Consider the following 19,912-nt stretch of genomic DNA (forward strand, 5'->3'; position numbering starts at 1 on the left):
CCTGCCCTGAAGAAAAACGAGGATGAAAACCAAAATTACAAAAGAAGGGCAAAACCAAGGTAGCAGAACTAGCCTGATTATTAAGAGCAAACTCGGCCAATGGCAAGAAAGCCACCCAATCATCCTGATCAGCAGACACAAAGCATCTCAAATAAGTTTCCAAGGTCTGATTAGTTCGCTCGATTTGGCCATTTGTCTGAGGATGAAATGCGGAAGAAAAAGACAAATCAATGCACAGCCTAGCACAAAAGGCGTGCCAAAACCTAGAAACAAACTGGGAACCTCTATCGGACACAATATTCTCCGGAATGCCATGCAAACGAACCACATGCTGAAAAAACAATGGAACCAAATCAGAAGAGGAAGGCAATTTAGGCAAAGGTACCAAATGAACCATCTTAGAAAACCGGTCACAAACCACCCAGATAACCGACATCCTCTGGGAAACCGGAAGATCTGAAATAAAATCCATAGAAATATGCGTCCAAGGCCTCTCAGGGACCGGCAAAGGCAAAAGCAACCCACTAGCGCGGGAACAGCAAGGCTTGGCCCGCGCACAAGTCCCACAGGACTGCACAAAAGAACGCACATCCCGTGACAAAGAAGGCCACCAAAAGGACCTACCAACCAAATCTCTGGTACCAAAAATCCCTGGATGGCCAGCCAACACAGAACAATGAACCTCAGAAATCACTTTACTAGTCTATCAGGAACAAACAGCTTCTCCACAGGACAGCGGTCAGGTTTATCAGCCTGAAATTCCTGAAGAACCCGTCGTAAATCAGAGGAGATGGCAGAAAGAATCACCCCTTCCTTCAGAATGCCAACCGGCTCAAGGACCCGAGGAGAATCAGGCAAAAAGCTCCTAGAGAGGACATCAGCCTTAATATTCTTAGAACCCGGAAGATACGAGACCACAAAATCAAAACGGGAGAAAAACAGGGACCATCGAGCCTGTCTAGGATTCAGCCTTTTGGCAGACTCGAGGTAAATCAGATTCTTATGATCGGTCAAGACCACAATACGGTGCTTGGCCCCCTCAAGCCAATGTCGCCACTCCTCATATGCCCACTTCATAGCCAACAACTCCCGATTGCCGACCTCATAATTGCGTTCCGCAGGTGAAAACTTTCGAGAAAAGAAAGCACACGGTTTCATCAAGGAACCATCGGAATTCCTCTGAGACAAAACGTCCCCTGCCCCAATCTCAGAAGCATCAACCTCAACCTGAAATGGAAGAGAAACATCCGGCTGACGCAACAAAGTTGGCAATGAAACGGCGATAAAAATTAGCAAAGCCTAAAAATTTCTCAAGGCTCTTCACGGATGTGGGCTGAATCCAATCATGAATGGCCTGAACCTTAACCGGATCCATTTCTATAGATGAGGGAGAAAAAATGAAGCCCAAAAAAGAAACCTTCTGCACTCCAAAGAGGCACTTAGACCCCTTCACAAATAAAGCATTATCACGAAGGATCTGAAATACCATCCTGACCTGTTTCACATGAGACTCCCAATCATCGGAAAAAATCAAAATATCATCCAAATATACAATCATGATTTTATCAAGATAATTCCGAAAGATATCATGCATGAAGGACTGAAACACAGATGGAGCATTAGAAAGCCCGAATGGCATCACAAGGTATTCAAAATGGCCTTCGGGCGTATTAAACTCAGTTTTCCATTCGTCACCCTGCTTAATACAAACAAGATTATATGCCCCTCGAAGGTCAATCTTAGTAAAACAACTAGCCCCCTTAATCCTAGCAAACAAATCAGAAAGCAAAGGCAAAGGGTATTGAAATTTGACCGTGATCTTATTCAAGAGGCGATAATCAATACAGGGTCTCAAGGAGCCATCCTTCTTGGCAACAAAAAAAAAAGCTGCTCCCAATGTTGAAGAAGATGGCCGAATATGCCACTTCTCCAAAGACTCCTTGACATAACTCCGCATGGTGGCATGTTCTGGCACAGACAGGTTGAAAAGTCGGCCCTTAGGGAACTTACAGCCTGCAATCAAGTCAATAGCACAATCACAGTCCCTGTGCGGTGGAAGGGAACTGGATTTGGGCTCATCGAATAATCCTGGAAATCTGACAAAAACTCAGGAATTTCAGAAGAGGGGGAAGAGGAAATTGACATCAAAGGAACGTCACCATGAACCCCCTGACAACCCCAACTAGTCACAGACATAGATTTCCAATCTAACACCGGATTATGTACCTGTAACCATGGAAAACCCAGCACAATAGCATCATGCAAATTATGCAACACCAGAAAACGACAATCTTCCTGATGGGCTGGCGCCATGCACATGGTCAGCTGTGTCCAAAACGGAGGTTTATTTTTAGCCAACGGTGTAGCATCAATCCCCCTTAAAAGAATAGGGTTCTGCAAAGGCTGCAAGGGGAAACCACAACGTCTGGCAAATTCTAAGTCCATTAAGTTCAAAGCGGTGCCTGAATCCACAAATGCCATGACATAAAATGACGATAATGAGCAGATCAAGGTCACAGATAACAGAAATTTAGGTTGTACAGTACTGATGGTAACGGAACTAGCGATTCTCTTTGTACGCTTAGGGCAATCAGAAATAACATGAGCAGAATCGCCGCAGTAAAAACACAACCTATTCTGACGTCTGAATCCAGCTCTAGACAAAATCCTATCACACTGCATAGGCTCAGAACTCTGCTCAGAGGACAACGCCATAGTGTGCACAACTCTGCGCTCGTGCAAGCGCCGATCAATCTGAATGGCCAGAGACATAGAATCACTCAAACCAGCAGGCGTGGGGAACCCCACCATAACATCTTTAACGGATTCAGAAAGACCCTTTCTGAAAATTGCCGCCAAGGCATCCTCATTCCATTTAGTCAGCACAGACCATTTTCTAAATTTCTGGCAATACGATTCTGCCGCTTCTTGACCCTGACACAGGGCCAACAAGGTCTTCTCTGCATGATCCACTGAATTAGGTTCATCATACAATAACCCTAGCGCCTGAAAAAAGGTGTCTACATTAAGCAAAGCCGGATTCCCAGATTCCAGGGAAAATGCCCAATCCTGAGGATCACCACGCAGCAGGGAAATGACAATTTTAACCTGCTGAATGGGATCACCAGAGGAACGGGGTTTCAGAGCAAAAAACAGTTTACAGTTATTTTTAAAGCTCAAAAATTTGGACCTGTCCCCAAAAAATAAATCAGGAGTTGGAATTCTAGGCTCTAAAACCGGAGTATGAACGATATAATCGGAAATACCCTGTACTCTAGCAGCAAGTTGATCCACCCGAGAAGCCAATCCCTGAACATCCATGCCAGTGCCAAACTCCTGAGCCACCCAGAGGAAAAGAGGGAAGGAAAGGCACAACAGACTAAAGAAAAAAAAATGGCTCAGCACTTTTCTTCCCTTCTTCTGAGATGCGTTTAACTCATTGTTGGCCAGTTGTACTGTTATGATATGGTGGCCTAGGAGCAGCATGAGACGTACTCTGGAGAAGGTGGTACCTGTACTGACCGCAGACCCTGAACTTAACACCGCAACTAGAAGTAGCCGTGGGATGTACCTAACACTCCCTAGACACCTCGTCACAGCCGGAGGACTAAATACCCCTAGAGATAGAAACGGGAAAACTATCTTGCCTCAGAGAAAGTCCCCAAAGGATAGACAGCCCCCCACAAATATTGACTGTGAGAGGAGAGGGAAATAACATACGCAGACTGAAATCAGGATTTAGCAAAGGAGGCCACTCTAGATAAATAGAAAGGATAGGACAGAGTACTATGCGGTCAGTATTAAAACACTAGAAAATATCCACCACAGAAAATACAAAATCTCCATAACTAACTAAAGATATGGAGGGTATATCTGCATCTCCAGAGATACCAGCTTGGCTGAATAAATCCTTACACAGACAAAGCTGGGCAAAACAAAACATGGAAATGCACTGAACTATAAGGCCCACAGCATGTGGACTGCAAAAAACAAGCCAGAACTTATCTTTGTTGATATGAACAGCAAAGCAGGAGAGACCAGGCACGGATTTGAATCCTCCAGAAACAATGGACAACTGGCACTGACTAAAGGATCAAGCACGACTAAATAGCCCAGTCAGAATTGCAATAAGTGGACACACCTGATGACTGCTGCGATCCAAAGACAGCAGCGCTACCACTTATAACCACCGGAGGGAGCCCATGAGCAGAATTCACAACAGTACCCCCCCCTTGAGGAGGGGTCACCGAACCCTCACCAGAGCCCCCAGGCCGATCAGGACGAGCCAAATGAAAGGCACGAACCAAATCGTCAGCATGAACATCGGAGGCAACAACCCAAGAATTATCCTCCTGGCTATAACCCTTCCATTTGACAAGATACTGAAGCTTCCGCCTCGAAAAACGAGAATCCAAAATCTTCTCAACCACATACTCCAACTCCCCATCAATCAACACCGGGGCAGGAGGATCAACAGAGGGAACAACAGGCACCACATATTTCCGCAACAAAGATCTATGGAAAACATTATGGATGGAAAAAGAGGCAGGAAGGGCCAAACGAAAAGACACTGGATTGATAATCTCAGAAATCCTATAAGGACCAATAAACCGAGGCTTTAACTTAGGGGAAGAAACCTTCATAGGAACATGACGGGAAGACAACCAGACCAAATCCCCAACCCGAAGCCGGGAACCAACACACCGACGATGGTTAGCAAAACGCTGAGCCTCCTCCTGAGACAACACCAAATTGTCCACCACATGAGCCCAAATTTGCTGCAACCTGTCAACCACAGAATCCACACCAGGACAATCAGAAGGCTCAACCTGCCCTGAAGAAAAACGAGGATGAAAACCAAAATTACAAAAGAAGGGCAAAACCAAGGTAGCAGAACTAGCCTGATTATTAAGAGCAAACTCGGCCAATGGCAAGAAAGCCACCCAATCATCCTGATCAGCAGACACAAAGCATCTCAAATAAGTTTCCAAGGTCTGATTAGTTCGCTCGATTTGGCCATTTGTCTGAGGATGAAATGCGGAAGAAAAAGACAAATCAATGCACAGCCTAGCACAAAAGGCGTGCCAAAACCTAGAAACAAACTGGGAACCTCTATCGGACACAATATTCTCCGGAATGCCATGCAAACGAACCACATGCTGAAAAAACAATGGAACCAAATCAGAAGAGGAAGGCAATTTAGGCAAAGGTACCAAATGAACCATCTTAGAAAACCGGTCACAAACCACCCAGATAACCGACATCCTCTGGGAAACCGGAAGATCTGAAATAAAATCCATAGAAATATGCGTCCAAGGCCTCTCAGGGACCGGCAAAGGCAAAAGCAACCCACTAGCGCGGGAACAGCAAGGCTTGGCCCGCGCACAAGTCCCACAGGACTGCACAAAAGAACGCACATCCCGTGACAAAGAAGGCCACCAAAAGGACCTACCAACCAAATCTCTGGTACCAAAAATCCCTGGATGGCCAGCCAACACAGAACAATGAACCTCAGAAATCACTTTACTAGTCTATCAGGAACAAACAGCTTCTCCACAGGACAGCGGTCAGGTTTATCAGCCTGAAATTCCTGAAGAACCCGTCGTAAATCAGAGGAGATGGCAGAAAGAATCACCCCTTCCTTCAGAATGCCAACCGGCTCAAGGACCCGAGGAGAATCAGGCAAAAAGCTCCTAGAGAGGACATCAGCCTTAATATTCTTAGAACCCGGAAGATACGAGACCACAAAATCAAAACGGGAGAAAAACAGGGACCATCGAGCCTGTCTAGGATTCAGCCTTTTGGCAGACTCGAGGTAAATCAGATTCTTATGATCGGTCAAGACCACAATACGGTGCTTGGCCCCCTCAAGCCAATGTCGCCACTCCTCATATGCCCACTTCATAGCCAACAACTCCCGATTGCCGACCTCATAATTGCGTTCCGCAGGTGAAAACTTTCGAGAAAAGAAAGCACACGGTTTCATCAAGGAACCATCGGAATTCCTCTGAGACAAAACGTCCCCTGCCCCAATCTCAGAAGCATCAACCTCAACCTGAAATGGAAGAGAAACATCCGGCTGACGCAACAAAGTTGGCAATGAAACGGCGATAAAAATTAGCAAAGCCTAAAAATTTCTCAAGGCTCTTCACGGATGTGGGCTGAATCCAATCATGAATGGCCTGAACCTTAACCGGATCCATTTCTATAGATGAGGGAGAAAAAATGAAGCCCAAAAAAGAAACCTTCTGCACTCCAAAGAGGCACTTAGACCCCTTCACAAATAAAGCATTATCACGAAGGATCTGAAATACCATCCTGACCTGTTTCACATGAGACTCCCAATCATCGGAAAAAATCAAAATATCATCCAAATATACAATCATGAATTTATCAAGATAATTCCGAAAGATATCATGCATGAAGGACTGAAACACAGATGGAGCATTAGAAAGCCCGAATGGCATCACAAGGTATTCAAAATGGCCTTCGGGCGTATTAAACTCAGTTTTCCATTCGTCACCCTGCTTAATACAAACAAGATTATATGCCCCTCGAAGGTCAATCTTAGTAAAACAACTAGCCCCCTTAATCCTAGCAAACAAATCAGAAAGCAAAGGCAAAGGGTATTGAAATTTGACCGTGATCTTATTCAAGAGGCGATAATCAATACAGGGTCTCAAGGAGCCATCCTTCTTGGCAACAAAAAAAAAAGCTGCTCCCAATGTTGAAGAAGATGGCCGAATATGCCACTTCTCCAAAGACTCCTTGACATAACTCCGCATGGTGGCATGTTCTGGCACAGACAGGTTGAAAAGTCGGCCCTTAGGGAACTTACAGCCTGCAATCAAGTCAATAGCACAATCACAGTCCCTGTGCGGTGGAAGGGAACTGGATTTGGGCTCATCGAATAATCCTGGAAATCTGACAAAAACTCAGGAATTTCAGAAGAGGGGGAAGAGGAAATTGACATCAAAGGAACGTCACCATGAACCCCCTGACAACCCCAACTAGTCACAGACATAGATTTCCAATCTAACACCGGATTATGTACCTGTAACCATGGAAAACCCAGCACAATAGCATCATGCAAATTATGCAACACCAGAAAACGACAATCTTCCTGATGGGCTGGCGCCATGCACATGGTCAGCTGTGTCCAAAACGGAGGTTTATTTTTAGCCAACGGTGTAGCATCAATCCCCCTTAAAAGAATAGGGTTCTGCAAAGGCTGCAAGGGGAAACCACAACGTCTGGCAAATTCTAAGTCCATTAAGTTCAAAGCGGTGCCTGAATCCACAAATGCCATGACATAAAATGACGATAATGAGCAGATCAAGGTCACAGATAACAGAAATTTAGGTTGTACAGTACTGATGGTAACGGAACTAGCGATTCTCTTTGTACGCTTAGGGCAATCAGAAATAACATGAGCAGAATCGCCGCAGTAAAAACACAACCTATTCTGACGTCTGAATCCAGCTCTAGACAAAATCCTATCACACTGCATAGGCTCAGAACTCTGCTCAGAGGACAACGCCATAGTGTGCACAACTCTGCGCTCGTGCAAGCGCCGATCAATCTGAATGGCCAGAGACATAGAATCACTCAAACCAGCAGGCGTGGGGAACCCCACCATAACATCTTTAACGGATTCAGAAAGACCCTTTCTGAAAATTGCCGCCAAGGCATCCTCATTCCATTTAGTCAGCACAGACCATTTTCTAAATTTCTGGCAATACGATTCTGCCGCTTCTTGACCCTGACACAGGGCCAACAAGGTCTTCTCTGCATGATCCACTGAATTAGGTTCATCATACAATAACCCTAGCGCCTGAAAAAAGGTGTCTACATTAAGCAAAGCCGGATTCCCAGATTCCAGGGAAAATGCCCAATCCTGAGGATCACCACGCAGCAGGGAAATGACAATTTTAACCTGCTGAATGGGATCACCAGAGGAACGGGGTTTCAGAGCAAAAAACAGTTTACAGTTATTTTTAAAGCTCAAAAATTTGGACCTGTCCCCAAAAAATAAATCAGGAGTTGGAATTCTAGGCTCTAAAACCGGAGTATGAACGATATAATCGGAAATACCCTGTACTCTAGCAGCAAGTTGATCCACCCGAGAAGCCAATCCCTGAACATCCATGCCAGTGCCAAACTCCTGAGCCACCCAGAGGAAAAGAGGGAAGGAAAGGCACAACAGACTAAAGAAAAAAAAATGGCTCAGCACTTTTCTTCCCTTCTTCTGAGATGCGTTTAACTCATTGTTGGCCAGTTGTACTGTTATGATATGGTGGCCTAGGAGCAGCATGAGACGTACTCTGGAGAAGGTGGTACCTGTACTGACCGCAGACCCTGAACTTAACACCGCAACTAGAAGTAGCCGTGGGATGTACCTAACACTCCCTAGACACCTCGTCACAGCCGGAGGACTAAATACCCCTAGAGATAGAAACGGGAAAACTATCTTGCCTCAGAGAAAGTCCCCAAAGGATAGACAGCCCCCCACAAATATTGACTGTGAGAGGAGAGGGAAATAACATACGCAGACTGAAATCAGGATTTAGCAAAGGAGGCCACTCTAGATAAATAGAAAGGATAGGACAGAGTACTATGCGGTCAGTATTAAAACACTAGAAAATATCCACCACAGAAAATACAAAATCTCCATAACTAACTAAAGATATGGAGGGTATATCTGCATCTCCAGAGATACCAGCTTGGCTGAATAAATCCTTACACAGACAAAGCTGGGCAAAACAAAATATGGAAATGCACTGAACTATAAGGCCCACAGCATGTGGACTGCAAAAAACAAGCCAGAACTTATCTTTGTTGATATGAACAGCAAAGCAGGAGAGACCAGGCAGGGATGTGAATCCTCCAGAAACAATGGACAACTGGCACTGACTAAAGGATCAAGCAAGACTAAATAGCCCAGTCAGAATTGCAATAAGTGGACACACCTGATGACTGCTGCGAACCAAAGACAGCAGCGCTACCACTTATAACCACCGGAGGGAGCCCAAGAGCAGAATTCACAACACATGTGCACACATTTAGTATTTTTCACGTTTTTTTTGTGTTTTTGCACTATAAAAACGTGATACAAATGCGAAAAAAACGCTTACATATGCCTCCCATTATTTTCAGTGTATTCCGCATATTTTGTGCAAATGTTACATTTTTTTCAGCGAAAAAATCGCATTGCGGAAAAAAAAGCAACATGTTCATTAAATTTGCGGAATTGCGGGGATTCCGCACACCTAGGAATGCATTGATCTGCTTACTTTCCGCATGTGGCTATACCCACCATGCGGAAAGTAAGCAGATCATGTGCGGTTGGTACCCAGGGTGGAGGAGAAGAGACTCTCCTCCACGGACTGGGCACCGTATAATTGGTAAAAAAAAAATTATTAAAATAAAAAATAGTCATATACTCACCTTCGATAGCCCCCACAGTCTTCCCGTCTCTCAGCGATGCACGCTGCCACTTCCGTTCATATAGCTGGTGTGTGTAGGACCTGTGATGATGTCGCGGTCTTGTGATTGGTCGCGTGACCGCTCACATGACCGCGACGTCATCGAAGGTCCTGCACACACCATCTATAGGAACGGAAGCCGCTGAGGAGATCGGCTGTCTGCAGAAGGTGAGTATATCCATTTTTTTAATTATTTTTAACATTCTATCTTTTACTATTGATGCTGCAAAGGGCAGCATCTATAGTAAAAAGTTGGTCACACTTGTCAAACACTATGTTTGACAAGTGTGACCAACCTGTTAATCAGTTTTCCAAGCGATGCTTGGAAAACTTTGGCATTCTGCAAGCTAATTACGCTTGCAAAATGCTAAAAAAAACGTGAAAAAAATGGGGAAAAAACGCAACAAGAAACATGCGGATTTCTTGCAGAAAATTTCCGGTTTTCTTCAGGAAATTTCTGCAAGAAATCCTAACGTGTGCACATACCCTGAGACTATCACAGAGCAGGTGCATTTATACGGAGACTTGATTACACACAGGTGGATTATATTTATCATCATTAGGCATTTAGGACAACATTGGATCATTCAGAGATCCACAATGAACTTCTGGAGTGAGTTTGCTGCACTGAAAGTAAAGGGGCCAAATAATATTGCACGCCCCACTTTTCAGTTTTTGATTTTCCACAAAAATGTAAAATAACCAATAAATTCCGTTCAACTTCACTTGTTGATTTTTCACCAAAAATTTACATTTGGTATCTTTATGTTTGAAGCATGATATGTGGGAAAAGGTGGAAAAGTTCCAGGGAGCCAAATACTTTAGCAAGGCACTGTATGTGTTATGATAACTGCATGGTATTATGGGTATATGCAGCGCCCCAGAGTCCTGGTCGTTGCAGTACTGTGGCTCCGCCGCTAAGGGGGGCTATGGTACGTCTGGTGGCACTGAAGGAGTTCATCTGACCAGGTATCACATACACCAATACATTTCACAGTCGGGCCTCCAGGGGGAGCTAAGGGTGCTATTTATTAGGCCACTCCTCACCACTGTGGGTAAACTGGGGGTCAGGCAGGAAGTTAGAGGAGAAAGCTGACTGGGTTGGAACCAGGCAACACCTTGTGGCAGAGGGTGTTGTGGGGGAAGATTCGGTAGGGTCCCTGTCAGGTTTGGGACCCTGACAGAGGCCTGGCTACAAGAAAGAACGTCACGGGACCGTGCCTGCTCAGCATAGCGGCGGTGCCCTAAGAAAGGATTAGAAGCGAGATATATTGTGCTGAGTGAGAAACGAGATCAAAGCAAGAGGAGAAATACCAGTAGGAGTCGTGCTGTAAGACCGAGGCAACATCCTACTGAGGCGCACAACCGGCGGCCGGAACGCCGAGGAAGTATTTATATATCTAGCTCCAAGCAATACTTCAAACCAACGGCAGGACAGTCAGTCTCAGGCGGGCTGTCTCACATACATCACCTATGAAGACATGGGGGGCGCACTAGGAGAGGGGCGACTCTAGGGTCCCGGAAGAGCTCCGAGCCTACTCGTCATACGGGTGCCGTCCTAACTAGTGTTGAGCATTCCGATGCTGCAAGTATCGGGTATCGGCCGATACTTGCTGTATCGGAATTCCGATACCGGGATTCCGATACTCTTGTGGTATCGGGTATCGGGTATCGGAACAACATTAATGTTAAAATGTGTAAAATAGAGAATTAAAATAAAAAATATCGCTATACTCACCTGTCCGACGCAGCCGGGACCTCAGCGCAGGAACCGGCAGCGTTGTTTGTTTAAAATTCCCGCTTTTACATGGTTACGCGAAGTCCCGGCTTGTGATTGGTCAGGGCGGCCATGTTGCCGGGCCGCGGACCAATCACAGCAAGCCGTGACGAAAATACGTCACGGCTTGCTGTGATTGGTCCGCGTCCCGGCAACATGGCCGCCATTAACCAATCACAAGCCGTGACGTCACGGGAGGCTGGAAACGCGCTCATTTTAAAAAGGGCGCGTGTCCAGCCTCCCGTGACGTCACGGCTTGTGATTGGTTGCGTCGCGGTCAACCAATCACAAGCCGGGAGGCTGGACACGCGCCCATTTCAAAATGAGCGCGTCCAGCCTCCCGGCTTGTGATTGGTTGATCGCGGCGCAACCAATCACAAGCCGTGACGTCACGGGAGGCTGGACACGCGCCCATTTCAAAATGAGCGCGTCCAGCCTCCCGGCTTGTGATTGGTTGATCGCGGCGCAACCAATCACAAGCCGTGACGTCACGGGAGGCTGGACACGCGCCCATTTTAAAATGAGCGCGTGTCCAGCCTCCCGTGACGTCCCGGCTTGTGATTGGTCAGGGCGGCCATATTGCCGGGACGCGGACCAATCACAGCAAGCCGTGACGTAATTTCGTCACGGCTTGCTGTGATTGGTCCGCGTCCCGGCAACATGGCCGACCTGACCAATCACAAGCCGGGAATTCACGTAACCAAGTAATAGCGCGATTTTTAAACAAACAACGCTGCCGGTTCCCTCGCTGAAGTCCCGGCTGCGTCGGACAGGTGAGTATAGCGATATTTTTTATTTTAATTCTTTCTTTTACACATTTATATGGTTCCCAGGGCCTGAAGGAGAGTTTCCTCTCCTTCAGACCCTGGGAACCATCAGGGATACCGTCCGATACATGAGTCCCATTGACTTGTATTGGTATCGGGTATCGGTATCGGATTGGATTCCGATACTGTGACGGTATCGGCCGATACTTTCCGATACCGATACTTTCAAGTATCGGACGGTATCGCTCAACACTAGTCCTAACCAGAACATCAGGGAGGGATGGAGGAGAAGAACATCATCCGAACGAGTTGTGAGGGAACATCAGAAACAGACACAACAGTTGTGGGGTACTATCCCGTAAGCACAGCAGGGGAGGACCACAACACATAGCGCTAGCAGGAAGGCACAGATTTCCACCTGCAAGGGGAACTCTGGAGGTGCCATTGGACCGGCCGGACTTGCGCCGCCTAGTGAACCGTATTCCGGACTGAGGACCCAGAGATCTTCAGTAAACAGGTAAAGAGACTGCAACCTGGTGTCCTCGTTATTTACTGCACCGCACCACCACCACCACTACCATCATCTACATCTATCATTCACTGTGCGCCCCTCGGCAGGGTCACGGACCGGGGCCTAGCCACCGTGACAACCCCAGAGCAGAGACTCAGAGGCCCGGTACCGGGTACCCCTCGGCCCTGCGGCAGTGGGGGCACTGCAAAATTTGGCGTCACGAACAGGATCTACTTAAGCCTGAAGAATCAGGTCATGTGTGCCTTGGAACTGTGATTTATTGTGCTTGGACTGTACTTTATTGCAAGGACTGTGCTGCGCCATTTACCGCCAAAATCCGCCACCATTACAGCGCTGAGGAGAGCGCAGGAGAAGAAGAGGGGCGTGGAGTAGGCGTGGACAAGCTGAAGAGCGCGAACGACAATGGCCGCCCAGTCTAAATATTTCTGTGTCCTGAGGACGTGTCCGTCAACAGCCGAGGTCCGCCTCCTGATCCTGTTTGGAGGGTGGAGACCATGAAGATGGAGCCGCCCACGAAAGAGACCGCGGGAAGAAGACACTGGAGAGGAGATAAAGATGGTGACGCCGGGAGCACCGCGTGGGGATGGCCTGACTCGGCATGGAACCGCATCACCGGACACAGCCTCGGAGACGCCATCGTTGCGGGGACTGGCCCTCACGGAACCACCGATGGGTCGACCTAACTGGCAGATGTCCGAGGAGTGTGTGGCCGCAGCCGAGGCCCGACAAATAGCATGCCGCTTGGAGGCTGATGCCCGCGTGCTCGCTCAGCTGGGCCAGCCCACGGAGGTCCGTCTATCTCCGGTGTCCCCGGCTCCTCCCAACCTGGCCACGGCTGAAGGTACGCTGCAACCACAGGGCATGAGGATCTTGCCAGAGGCCGAACACCTGCGGCACTTGATGACAGCGTGGCGGGGCCAGCCCCAGCCTGCAGCTCAGATTGACTTGACCAGTGTGGAAGAAACCCCGCCATCACACTGGGGTGTAGTGGTGTCCTTTAACTCCCGACACGGAAGGGGAGTTATACAGGAGATTGGGGAGCCGCTACAGGTCCGTGTAGACCGGGAGGAGGTAGAGCCCTGTGGAGGAAAGTTCACTCGCGACCTGGAGCCACGTGACGCTGTAACCTACACCAGGTGGAGGAGGGAAACAGGTGAAGCTGGCTGGATAGCTAGGGGCGTCCAGCGGTGCGTCGCACTCCAGGCCGCTGCCGGAACATCAGAAGATGAACCTCCTGCTGAAAAGGCAACGGAACCTGTCCCTGCGGAGCAGCGGGGAACCCGGACCCACCACGTATCTTGGGGGCGTGCCGGCCCATCAGTGAGAAGAGCATCATGGCGAGGGATCCTGTCATTGCTGGGGCAGGAACCGCTCCTTGGATTGGCAGCGCGGCCTGTTGGTCTGGTGAGGCCCGGAAGGAAACCACCTTCTGCATCAAAAGAGTAAGATCTTAAAACTCTGAAAATGTAAATAATTCTTCTGTTTGTTTCCTGTTATGTTGCTGCTAAACCCGTCCAGGGTTAACTTTTAAAGGGATCCCTTTGTTGACCCGGGATCCCTATTGTTTCTGTTGTTTGGTTTTGTTTTTTCTACCTTTTCGTTCCATTATCAAGAACTGCTGGAATCATGAACAGTGCATGATACGAACTGCTTGTAAATAGTTTGCACCTTCTTAAAGGTGCTCCCTACTGGTTTTACTTAAAGAAGGACTCTTTGCGAAGATACCGCACCAGAGCCTTTGCTGAGTACGGACTGGTAGCTTGAGAAGATGTGCTACCTCATAGAGACTTGATCCCCTCTTAAGGGGGATGTTCACGTATTGCGCTGATGAACCGTATTGCCTAAAGACAGTTGAGTGGCAATAATGTCTGAAAAAGAGAAAGTAATAATGCTGATATGTAAGAGTTAAATGTAATTAACTAGTTAATTGTAAGAAAGATTCAATAATATTGATAGAAGGATGAGGACAGGAAGTGAACCCGTAGGGGTTAGTGGTGAGTCCTCTTAGGAGCCATATAGAGATGGCTCAGTGATTTCAAACTGAAAGTAAATGTTATGTTCTGTACTGTGTATAGTAGTGGAAGGACAGTAGGCCCGGGCTGAAAGGGGCGGTCCTGTAAAGAAAGGAGAGGCAGTAGGTCTGGAGCATCTAGGACTGGCGGTCCTGCAGATTTAAAGAAGGAGTATGAAGTTAATTGCCTTATAATGTGTTATAAGAAGGTCTTTAATGGATTTAGAGTGTACATCCTTAAAGGCAATGTTAAATTATTGTTCAACAATTTTGCACTTAGTAGAATACCCGGTTGGGTAAAAGAAAGTTAGTTATAGCATGTTGCTATAATATTTAACCATGTTTTGTAACGTTCAAGTGTCCTCACCTCCCATAAAGGGAAGCCTGTTTAAATATGCTTACTGTTATTGCACTCACAAAAATTGTATGTCTTTTTGCTAACCTGTATTGTTGTTTTCTTCCCAGTCCCGGAGTACTGGATTTAACCGGGGGGGAGTGCAGCGCCCCAGAGTCCTGGTCGTTGCCGTACTGTGGCTCCGCCGCTAAGGGGGGCTATGGTACGTCTGATGGCACTGAAGGAGTTCATCTGACCAGGTATCACATACACCAATACATTTCACAGTCGGGCCTCCAGGGGGAGCTAAGGGTGCTATTTATTAGGCCACTCCTCACCACTGTGGGTAAACTGGGGGTCAGGCAGGAAGTTAGAGGAGAAAGCTGACTGGGTTGGAACCAGGCAACACCTTGTGGCAGAGGGTGTTGTGGGGGAAGATTCGGTAGGGTCCCTGTCAGGTTTGGGACCCTGACAGAGGCCTGGCTACAAGAAAGAACGTCACGGGACCGTGCCTGCTCAGCATAGCGGCGGTGCCCTAAGAAAGGATTAGAAGCGAGATATATTGTGCTGAGTGAGAAACGAGATCAAAGCAAGAGGAGAAATACCAGTAGGAGTCGTGCTGTAAGACCGAGACAACATCCTACTGAGTCGCACAACCGGCGGCCGAACGCCGAGGAAGTATTTATATATCTAGCTCCAAGCAATACTTCAAACCAATGGCAGGACAGTCAGTCTCAGGCGGGCTGTCTCACATACATCACCTATGAAGACATTGGGGGCGCACTAGGAGAGGGGCGACTCTAGGGTCCCGGAAGAGCTCCGAGCCTACTCGTCATACGGGTGCCGTCCTAACCAGAACATCAGGGAGGGACGGAGGAGAAGAACATCATCCGAACGAGTTGTGAGGGAACATCAGAAACAGACACAACAGTTGTGGGGTACTATCCCGTAAGCACAGCAGGGGAGGACCACATCACATAGCGCTAGCAGGAAGGCACAGATTTCCACCTGCAAAGGGCCATTGGACCGGCCGGACTTGCGCCGCCTGGTGAACCGTTTTCCGGACTGAGGACCCAGAGATCTTCAGTAAAGAGGTAAAGAGACTGCAACCTGGTGTCCTCGTTATTTACTGCACCGCACCACCACCACCACTACCATCATCTACATCTATCATTCACTGTGCGCCCCTCGGCAGGGTCACGGACCGGGGCCTAGCCACCGTGACAACCCCAGAGCAGAGACTCAGAGGCCCGGTACCGGGTACCCCTCGGCCCTGCGGCAGTGGGGGCGCTGCATATATGTGTAATCTCACTTGGCTTCCCCTGATGTGATTATCCTGCTTTCTGAGTCTTCAGCAATGTGTGAAATGAAGCAGGGCCTTTTTTTATCCTCAAGAATCGAATTACAAAGTGTTTGAATTTGCATGGACCAGCAAATTAAAAAAATCCCTTTGAAGATCCACCCACTCATCTCTAATTGCAAATCAAATTCTGACATACATGGCAAAGAGTAATGACATCTTAGAGTGTGATTCTATAATAAATCTATGGAACAGCCTGGAACACTAAAGAAAAAATCGCCAAATAATATAACCATAGATCACCGTGTTTAGCAGAGAAGAGAACCCTTCAACATATCTGGACGTGGATATAAGAAGTTCTTGCAGCTTCTCGTCCTTGTAATCAAACTGCTCCCCAAATAGCAGAGTACTGATGATGTTTCCAACAGCGCTGCCCATAAACAATGTTGGGTCAAAGGGTTTTCCTGTGGAGAGAAAGCAAGAACATCATGAAGTGACCATCGCTTATCATCCTACTCTTCTCATTCTTTGGAATATCCATACTAAGAGGCTAATGCAACCTGGTGTAATAATGTCTAAGCAGGACAGACAGTGACAGGGAGTAGATGCCGAAGACCCACAGGGGTATAGGTGGACTGCCAAAATCCAAGAGTCATAGTAGGACGTTGGTACAGTCAGCAAGGTACTCCCTCAGCATCTTAGAAAACATTCCATTCCTTGTGACATTATCCCGCGCCTCGGCCAGGGCGATGGGAGGGTCTGGGAAAACTCTCCCAGAACTTTGCCAGTGTTCCCCTGCCTTTGCTGGATTGAAGTTGTGTCTCTCTCGCCTGTACTCCTTGGTTGTCCAACGAATTGTTATGTCTGCCACCAGCATTTTGAAATGGGAATTTTTTTTTACTAATTCTGAACAATGGCCCTCTTCTAATGCACCATTTTAGTACACCTGTCTGCCTCTGGAAGAACAGATTGAAAGTTCTCCTTGTAGCGTGGGTCTAAAAGTGTCACTAACCAGTAATGACTGTCACCCAAAATTTTAGGTGCAGCCAGACTCTGGGGAGCTTCCTACAGTCTCCATATAAGGATGACTCAGGTGAAGCTCAGAGTTTATTCAGCATGACTGCAATGTCTTCCCCAGTACAATGTTAGTGTCACATTCATTAGTTACACATCTGCGGAATGCACCCCTATGGTCAGTGCAGGAAACAAACAGGAAGATGAACTCTGCTCAGCTTCCTACTACAGACACCATGGAGTCTAATAAATAATAATGAAGTCTAAGCAGGGCAGATAGTGGCAGGCAGTAGAGATGAGTGAGCACTAAGATGCTCGGGTGCTCATTGCTCGAATTGAGCACGTCCTACTGCTCGGGTGCTTGACTTCAGGATGTCAGAGGGACATGAAAATCACTGAAATGGATGGAAACCACACTCAAATGGGATGGGAACAGCCTGGGGAAGATGCCTGGACTCATCTCTGAGTCCCGGGTGGCTGCTGGTTAGACTGGTTTCACACTTGCGTTTCGTTGCGCTGCGGATGGCAGCTTTCTTCCTCGCTTCCTCCGTGAAGCTCCGCCCTGGCTCCACCTACTGCCGCATGCATCTTGCGTACCTATCTTTAGTATTGGGTACACAGAGACATGCATTGTGTGCGGATGTGTCCACATGCGGCGATTTGAGGTGTATGGCGATCGCACAGGAACACAAAATTTAGCGTTTCCGTGTGATCGCCGCATGTGGACACATCCGCATACAACGCATGTCCCTGCATACCCAATATTAAAGATAGGTACTCAGGGAAACGCAGGTGGCAGTAGGCGGAGCTTCACGGAGGAAGCAAGGAGGAAGTACGCAACGAAACGCAAGTGTGAAACCAGCCTTACAATGTCATCATACTCTACTTTAAGGACTGACAATAAAACATACAAAGCCAAAAATAAAATGGATTTTACAGGAAAAAGTGTTCTTTCTTTTATAATCACTTGTAAGTAAGTGAAAATAAAATAAAAGGGAAAAATCACCTCCTCCACCCTTTAGGCTATGTTCAGACATGGAGTTTTTGCACTTTTTCATTGATTTCAATGGTGAGATGATGCTGCAAAAACACTGAAAGAGTTGACATGCTCCTTTTTTCAGAAATGCAATAGTTTTCCATTTAAGTCAGGACTAGTGTTGAGCATTCTGATACTGCAAATATCGGGTATCGGCCGATATTCGCGGTATCGGAATTCCGATACTGAGTTCCGATACTTTCAGTATATCGAATACTGGAATCGGAAGTTCCCATAATGCAATGAGCCAGTTTGATTTAATTCAGCCAATGAGGAATCCTAAGAAGTTTGGGCACATTCTGTTATGCATGTTAGGCATGTAAGTGAGGGCATGGCTGTGATTGGCTGCTGAAATGATGTCATGATGCACTATAAAAGTCGCCGCCGCCATTTTGGGTTCACTCTGCTGTGAATTCAGTTAGTGACAGGACGCTGCTGTTCTGACTGAGGTATAGTTTGAGAAAGCGATTTACTTCACTGTGCTTTACCCAGGCTAATTTAGCAACCGCTGTGTGAGAACCTTGTTTTTGCTTGGAAGCACTGTTCACAGCTGTCTGCATGGTCTGTGTGTGAGTGCAGCTCACGCTGTCGCCTGTACTGCAGCCACAGATGGTTGTAGTCAGCTCAGGGTGCGCCACTGCCTCATACTGTCTCATTGTCCTTTTTTCAATTAGTGCTGCCTGCTGCACATTTTTCCTGATTTATCCTATTAGTGGGTTTCCATCCGTATCCTGCTAGATTGCGGAAAAACACTATATAGGAGTACATAGAGGAGCCTTTCTGCAGCCTTGTGCCCTTCAGCCCCAGCCAGATTAGTATTAGCCTATTTTTTGGAGCCTCATCTATTGCATTGTAGGTTACCTTCCTGCATTGTAATCGCTACAAAAAGTTTGTGATACTATCGGTTTTACATCTTTGGGCACATCCAGTGTCTTTTTGTGAAAAAAAACTAAAAGTTAATAAAATTCACCCAACACTCCACTTTACAGTTGTGTAGGCCACATTAGCTCATATTAAAGTCTAGTCCACACTCAATAAAATTAGTGTTTCTATACCTGTTAGCAGCTGTTCAGGAATAAGCACACTAAGCCCTTAGTACGTTTCTGCCTATCTTTATCAGTCTACCAAGATGAAGAAGGCAGGGAGTAAGGCTCGTGGGCGTGGATTTTCTGCAGGGAGAGGACGTGGGGATTCTGTGCCTGCTGCGGGCACCGGTGACTCATCATCCTCCAGTTTTAGCAGGGAACAGTCCTTCATGCGCAGCTTTGTAGAAGCTTGCCATATCCAACTGCTGCGGGACGAACAAATTGAAGCCGTTGTCGGATGGATGGCAGCTAACGCATCAACTTCAATTAGTGCCACATCCTCTCAGGCACAGAGCACTGAAGAGCAGCCATCTGTCTCTTCACCACCTGATTGCCCAGGCCAAATTGCCCAGGCAGGCAGAGAGCCCAGGACAGGAGCTATCTCTACTTCTGTTCTCTGAATCTCTTGGCTTGTAAAGGGGGGCCAGCCAAGCAGCATTCGAGAAACTGAAGAAGAGGCAGTATGCAGTGATGTGAACAGCTTTGTCTCTCTGAATCCGAAGAGGCGGGTGGTCCAGTGCCTACGGTCAGCACACCTCAGTACGCATCTGATGATGAGACTCAGGTGCCA

At 47.3% G+C, this 19,912-nt stretch overlaps 1 protein-coding gene across 3 annotated transcripts in view; it reads right to left on the bottom strand.

The window, feature by feature from the left end:
- Window positions 1–19,912, bottom strand: part of LOC143783135 (cytochrome P450 2C20-like) — a 744,296-nt gene that overhangs the window by 133,346 nt on the left and 591,038 nt on the right. For all 3 annotated transcript variants that reach the window (XM_077271442.1, XM_077271444.1, XM_077271443.1), the window contains exon 5: window positions 16,510–16,670. In XM_077271442.1, the coding sequence (XP_077127557.1) occupies window positions 16,510–16,670 (161 nt within the window). The remainder of the gene's footprint in view (window positions 1–16,509; window positions 16,671–19,912) is intronic.

This window comes from Ranitomeya variabilis, chromosome 6 (assembly GCF_051348905.1).
Source record: "Ranitomeya variabilis isolate aRanVar5 chromosome 6, aRanVar5.hap1, whole genome shotgun sequence".
Classification (NCBI taxonomy): Eukaryota; Metazoa; Chordata; class Amphibia; order Anura; family Dendrobatidae; genus Ranitomeya; species Ranitomeya variabilis.